The sequence below is a fragment of the Excalfactoria chinensis genome, chromosome 7 (assembly GCF_039878825.1).
Source record: "Excalfactoria chinensis isolate bCotChi1 chromosome 7, bCotChi1.hap2, whole genome shotgun sequence".
NCBI classification, from domain to species: Eukaryota; Metazoa; Chordata; class Aves; order Galliformes; family Phasianidae; genus Excalfactoria; species Excalfactoria chinensis.
The window spans coordinates 1,411,881-1,418,738 of NC_092831.1; the positions used below are offsets into that span (position 1 = coordinate 1,411,881).

General features: G+C 47.6%; 1 protein-coding gene across 1 annotated transcript in view; it reads left to right on the forward strand.

Moving 5' to 3' along the window:
- NEB (nebulin) overlaps positions 1 to 6,619 on the forward strand; it is a 108,479-nt gene extending 101,860 nt beyond the window's left edge. Inside the window, exons 122-130 of the mRNA XM_072341234.1 lie at positions 889 to 981; positions 2,330 to 2,422; positions 3,092 to 3,184; positions 3,372 to 3,479; positions 3,692 to 3,875; positions 4,416 to 4,508; positions 5,196 to 5,345; positions 5,546 to 5,655; positions 6,237 to 6,619. Coding sequence (XP_072197335.1) covers positions 889 to 981; positions 2,330 to 2,422; positions 3,092 to 3,184; positions 3,372 to 3,479; positions 3,692 to 3,875; positions 4,416 to 4,508; positions 5,196 to 5,345; positions 5,546 to 5,655; positions 6,237 to 6,410 — 1,098 coding nt within the window. The 3' untranslated portion in view covers positions 6,411 to 6,619. The remainder of the gene's footprint in view (positions 1 to 888; positions 982 to 2,329; positions 2,423 to 3,091; positions 3,185 to 3,371; positions 3,480 to 3,691; positions 3,876 to 4,415; positions 4,509 to 5,195; positions 5,346 to 5,545; positions 5,656 to 6,236) is intronic.
- The last annotated feature ends 239 nt before the right edge of the window (positions 6,620 to 6,858 follow it).

The following is a 6,858-nucleotide window of genomic DNA, read 5'->3' on the forward strand; positions in this document are numbered from 1 at the left end:
GTGCTCTTGTCGTGGATCAGGATTCCAACAGGCTCCAGAGCTGTGGAGAAGCTCCCCTCCACCACGGAGATACATCTGTGCAGTGTTACTTTGACGGCTTCTGGGTTGGGTTTGTTGTACCTGTAAGATAAAGGCATGGACAAGCTTGCCATCAGACCCTATGGGTGTAATCCAAGCCTTCAGGGCAGCTCCTAGGGCACGGGAGAGCAGATGACGATCCACGAGACTCAGCTGGTTGGTTTTGTGTGGGATGTGATAATTTCTGCTCTCTGATTTCTTCTGGATGCTTCTTGTTGCTGTGCAGGTGTTGTACAAAGAGAGCGTGGGGACGGGGACCCCCACCCCCGTCACTCCAGAGATGGAGAGGGTCAAACGCAACCAAGAGATCTGTAGCTCGGTATTTGGCCAAGAAAAAAACGTGTCCTTTAACTCTATTGAAATGAACAACTTACCAGTTTTAATAAGTGGGTGTTGTGACACTTACTGGAAATCATGCTGACCCTGGCTCTAAGGCAGTTTAAATAAGCAATCACTTCTTACCGCGGCTTCCTGTTGTTTACAGTGACTGTGTTAACTTGGTGCGGTTTTATTGGTCGTAAGGCTTATTTTAATAATCCTAATCCTAAGAACTGACAACAAACAGAGGTCCTTTATTTTCTCTGCAGCGCTGATGGACTTTATAATTGAAATACCCATAACATCCTCAGCACAGTGCTTTGCAGACTCATTTACAGTACTTATCTATTGGGTCATCACCCAATGCCAGGCCCTACTAAAATATCGCTGTGTACCTTGAAACATACCTACAATTCCTCGGAAAAGATGCTTTTGTGTTTGTTCACAGAGAGCTGCTTGCTTATTGTTGGCTCCTTTTCTTATGTCTCATAGGTGTTATATAAGGAGAACATAGGGAAAGCCACCCCAACCCCTGTGACTCCTGAGATGGAGAGAGTCAAACGCAATCAAGAGATCATTAGCTCGGTACTCTTACAGGAACCCAGTTCCTAAAGACCTGATGTGTTTAACACACAGTTTTACTGACCTGTGCTTCCTAACTCTTAAAACAACTTGTCAGGTAGCATGAACACCCCCAGTTTGTGCCTGCAAACAAGTTGTAATTTCTCCTTTCCTGTTTAACACCGTCCAAAGCAGGATTTAACTAGAATGGTTTGACCTCTGATTTATTATTATTTTTTATGGACTTGTCTCTTTGCAGTTTCTTTAACTATCTCTTGTAACTATCTCTTGTAACTATCTCTTGTAACTATCTCTTGTAACTATCTTGCTTCTACACACGGTTGATAATGGATTAATGGCAAAGCTCCCGTTGCTTCTCTCAGGAATCACGTTGGCCTCAAATCTAACCCCTTTGAGGTGTAATAACCCAGGAGCTGTTATTGTACGTGGTTGTTTGTGGTTTCTGTCCTGGTGGAAGTATGTTCCTAATGACATTTGGATACTCCCTTGTATCCTATAGGTTTTGTACAAAGAAAACGTGGGGAAGGTGACCCCAACACCAATCACTCCAGAGATGGAGAGAGTCAAACGCAATCAAGAAATCATTAGCTCGGTACCTTCAAAATAGAGATCTTTTTTCCCCCTTTGCGTCTACAGTGATGTTAATCAAGTAACATTCTAACTGTACTCAACACGACTGTAATGTAGTAAATAGATTTGTTTCTGCGAGTTAATCTCTCCCTTTCTAAAACGAACTTGGCTTCAGTGTTAACATTCTGATCCAAAGGTTTAGGAGCTTTCTACAGCTCGGTTCGTCTCACTTGGGCTCTATCCAGCCAGCGCCAGCAGACTGATGGCCCTGGGGGAAGCGGCACTCAGCTGCATCCCTGTGTGCTGTGCCTGTAAGCTGTTGTCCTTTCTGGGGTACTTGACTTCAGTGGGAGAAAACCCAACCCCAAAACCAAACATGCCACGGGGAAAGTCCCACCTCCGAGATTGTATTGCTTGAGGTGGTACCAGGGATGTTGTTGGTAGGACGCCTACCAGTCAGGGCTCAGGCACAGAGGGGTCACAACCAGCAGGGTGGCTGTCACAGTGCTTAGTTCTTCCTTGAGCCTGCGGAGCCAGGGTTGCAGCTGTAGCTGGATAGAGCCCTTCATTTTAACCCAACAATCGGTTGTAACCAGCTTCTCTTTTCCAGTTGGTTTTTCTTACCCCTCCCACTAGTTTTAGGCTTTTTGCGGTGATCCGTCCTGTAACCTGCCATTACTGTTCTGAATTGTGATAACTGAGTGACTCCCTGTGTTTGAATCCTTCTGAATGCTCTTGGCTTTTGATGTGAGATGCCGGATACGTGTTCTGTATCCCACAGGTGTGGTACAAAGAGAACTTGGGGCGAGCAACCCCCACCCCTATCACTCCCGAGATGGAGAGAGTGAAACGCAATCAAGAACAGATTAGCTCGGTATCGTCTCAAGGTGTAAAGGGGCTGAGATAGAGACCTTGTTCTCTTTCTGAATGACTTACTTAAGGTTGCCTGGTTTTTATTTAACACTCTAATTTTTCCCCTCGGATGTGGAAAATAATTATAATGGCAAATGATAGTACACAAATATTTTTACTCACTTTTTACTCATTTAACTTTTTAATATTTTTCCTCACTTATTTTTTTCCCTTTTGTAACAAATGGTGTTGGTTCGAGAACCAGCCTTTGCAGCTGTAATCTGTACACTTGTGATGTTGGGTTGCTTTGTGGTCTGTAGGTTGTGTACAAGGAAGGCTTAGGGAAGGCGACCCCCACACCGGTCACTCCCGAGATGGAGCGAGTCAAACGCAACCAGGAACAAATTAGCTCGGTACTGAGAGGAAGATACCTGCCTTAGGTTAACAATAACCTTTGTGAAGAGAACCCACTTCTAATTGAGCCCCATTCTCTCCCTGTGTTCCGTGTTTTTGCCTCCGTATTTCCAGTTTTCTCCCTTTTGCTCAGGAAAACAATTAACTTCTTAGCAGCTTTATTCATTTCCCAACACCTGTCCCTGCAGTGCTGACTATGCTTACACAGTAACACCGGCAGCACAGTGAGCCGCTGGGTTGCCTCTTATGACCCGTGTGTGCGTTTTGTACTCTGTAGGTGTTGTACAAAGAACACCTGGCTAAAGGAACCCCAACACCCATGACCCCCGAGATGGAGAGAGCAAAGCGCAACCAAGAGAACATCAGCTCAGTAAGTCCTACAGTAGATGAAAGATGTGAACTGAATTAGTATGGGAGTCCTTCCCTTCCTTTCCTCCCTCCCTCTCCCTTACTCGTACCTCTCTTCCTCCTCTCTCTTCCTTCCTGCCTTCCTCCCTCTCTCTTCTGTTTTTCCTCCCCCCCATTACTGTGTACTCACTTCCTTTTTCTATCTGCAGGTCCTTTACTCAGACAGTTTCCGTAAACAGGTGCAAGGCAAAGCTGCTTATGTTCTGGACACGCCTGAAATGCGGCGCGTGCGGGAGACGCAGAAGCACATCTCGACAGTAAGGGCACTTCTCTGAAGGTCTGCTGCTTACAAGCTTTGTTCCTGAGATGCAGCAGGGTTGCCTTCTTGGGGACAAAACGTGTTTATCAGTAACAGACCAGTTATACCGTAGTGAAAGCAAATCTCCAGAAGGGCGCTGGCCCCTCTGCAAGGAGCGGAATTGAGAGAGGCAGGAAACAAGCAGGACTGAGATTGTGCTTTCCATTACAGGTGAAATACCATGAAGACTTTGAGAAAAACAAAGGTACTTTCACCCCTGTAGTCACTGACCCCATAACAGAACGTGTGAAGAAGAACATGCAGGACTTCAGTGACATCAGCTATAGGGGCATTCAGAGACGAGTGGTAGAAATGGAGCAGAAGCGCGTGGACCAGGACCAGGAGAATCTGACAGGTAAGCAGAAACTGCACCACTTCATTGCCAGAGGGTGGAACTGCACCACTTCATTGCCACAGAATGAAACTGCACCACTTCATTGCCACAGGATGAAACTGCACCACTTCATTGCCACAGGATGAAACTGCACCACTTCATTGACACAGAATGAAACTGCACCACTTCACTGACACAAAACACAGGGGGGGGGCCTTGAAAAATAGTTTTATTTATTTAAGCTCAACAGTAACATCAGCTTATGTTGACCATTAACTGAAGCTGGTGGTCTTATCAAAGCCTCCCCTGCCTCTCCCCTTCCTATGGCTTTTGTGTAGCAGATGCCAGGCTTGGATTGTCATTTCTTGTTTGGATTTTTAAGAAGCTCACCTCACATTTTCCACCAATCACACCCCTGTCCTACAGCCTTGATAAGCATCAATTATCAACTCCTGCTTTCCTCTCCCCCGTATGTTTTTACTCCCATTTAGGACGGCTCTTTGGTGCTCTGGCCCTCCAGGACATGCCTGGGCTCCAGCTCCTCAGTCATTTCTCTTGCAGGTCTCCGTGTGTGGCGCACAAATCCCGGCTCCGTCTTTGACTACGACCCTGCAGAGGACAACATTCAGTCCCGCAGCTTACACATGATCTCAGGTTGGTGCTTTGTGCAAATCCAAACAGAAAGGCTAACTGCTCGGGGACACTGAAATACAGTTCCAAGTCTTTCTCTGTGCAAGAATGCAAATCCAGGCTAATGTGCTCATTGCAGGCACTGCTGTCATTTCTGGTGTTATACATGGGGCGGGCCCAGTTCTAGTGGGACTCAGTGACACAAAGAACAAAGGAGAGGAGAAACTGCTCTGCAGTCCATCCTACTAAACATGCAGGTGTTCTGGCACAGGGCTGTACAGGATGCACAGCTCCACACACAGACAGCGCAGCTGCTTGCCTGTAACAGTGCCTCCTTTTTAGCTCCCAAAACGCTGTACCTCAGTTCCCTTCCCTACTCATTGCTGGAGAGATGTGTACAGCGTGGGGCCATCACGTTGCTCTGGGGCAGCTGGCCAAGGGAAGCAAGTAGTCACTTGGGTTCAGACTTTGGATCTAGCAAGCACAAGGGAAGACTGGGAAAAGAACAAATCTGGATGTTAGAAAGAAAAGGAACTTCAGTATAGCGGCTTTTAAAAGCATTTCCAACACCACTGATTAACCATAAACAGATGGATGAGGCCATACTCTGTCCCATTAACTTAGTAAAGCCCAGAAAACGCTTCTGCCCACATGCATGCAGCCTGGCAGCTCCATCTCTTCCACCATGACAGTCTGCTTTCCTCCTTGCAGTCCAAGCGCAGCGCCGCAGCAGGGAGCACTCCCGCTCTGCCAGCGCCCTCAGCATCAGCGGGGACAATGAGAAGTCAGAGCCCTCGGAGGGGGTGAATCAGCACCTGTCCTACTACAGCAACGGAGGCTTCTTTACCACCACCACCACAGGTATGGGAACCTCAGCCTGGGCCAGCACTCAGTGCTGCCTCACAGCAGGAGCACACAATGGCCCTGACCAACTGCAGCTGTAGTGCTGTAGATAAAGGGCAGGTTTAATCACCACCCATCCCAATATCCTTAATCAGAGCAGCTGTGCTCCCCCACCAATACAAGCATTAACTGCAAACATTTTCTGTTTCCTTTTGTAGTTGGTTATAAACATGCTAAGACCATAGAGCTGCCGCAGCAAAGGTCAGCATCTGTTGTCACTCAGCAAACTACTGTGTCATCAGTTCCTTCCCACCCGTCCACTGCTGGGGTAAGTAGCTCTGGGCCATTGCACTGCACCGCCCAGCTCACAGCTGGTAGAGTGGGCAGGGCTGGTGTTCATCCAGAACAGCCTAGGAGAACCCACAGGCTGTTCCAGGCAGGCACAGCAGCTCCATGAATGCTACACCTTTAGCTGATCTTGAGAGCTGAAATTTACAGGTCCTCCCTCCCATCACCATGCAGTAGGTCAGACCCCACAGCTGTGGCTGGAGCCAACTTGAGCTGGGTAATTGTTAACAGTGGTGCTCCAGTACATTCTGACAAGGCTTGGCCCAGCTAAAGAACCAAAGCACAAAGGCACGAGGTGGGGGGCTGGCTGCCCCTCTCAGAACCAAGCAGGAACACAAACAGGAACCAATACCTTATAAAAACAATATTTTCAATGAATCTTTTCTTTGATCATAAATCAGGATATTTAAAAGCCCAGCCAAAACTACCACCACTGGTGGCACTTCTCAGTACTGCCATCAGTCACAGCTTCATCTGCCCTCCACTTAGCTTGACTCTGACCAACACCTACCAGCGGTGTTATGAACAGCTCTTAATTTCTCCCTCTGTTCCAATTAACAGAAGACATACCGGGCTATGTATGACTACACAGCAGCTGATGCTGATGAGGTTTCCTTCAAAGACGGTGACACGATCGTCAACGTACAAGCCATCGATGAGGGCTGGATGTATGGGACCGTGCAGAGAACGGGCAAGACAGGCATGCTGCCCGCCAACTACGTGGAGGCCGTGTGAGCCACCAACAGAGCGGTGCCTGCCCCAGGCACAGCTGCCTCCCACCATCAGCAACAGAACCTCCTAACACCAAAGCACATCGTCCTCCACGGCAATTGGTCGTGCCTTACAAAGCCCCTGTTGTCCAGAACCTTTCTGTAATTGCCTGTCTTCATTTAAAGCATTTACGTATCCAATACCATCAGAATGTTTTAAATGATGGCAGCGCTTTCAATCCTGTACTGGAGACTCTGACTGCCAAGCGTGACTTCATTCATTCTCCCATAAGGAGAATCTCTGTGGGCTGTTCTGACCCATTTCAACAAACCTATTTTATTTGTTTTCCATGTAAGCTTAGGATCTCAACCCAGAGTTTATCTGGAGGGGAGGTGGTAAAAAAGAAGGGGAAACCTCACAAAGCAAAAGCCTCTTCCGTCTGCTTGCTGAGCTCTTTATGCAGGTGTTTTTT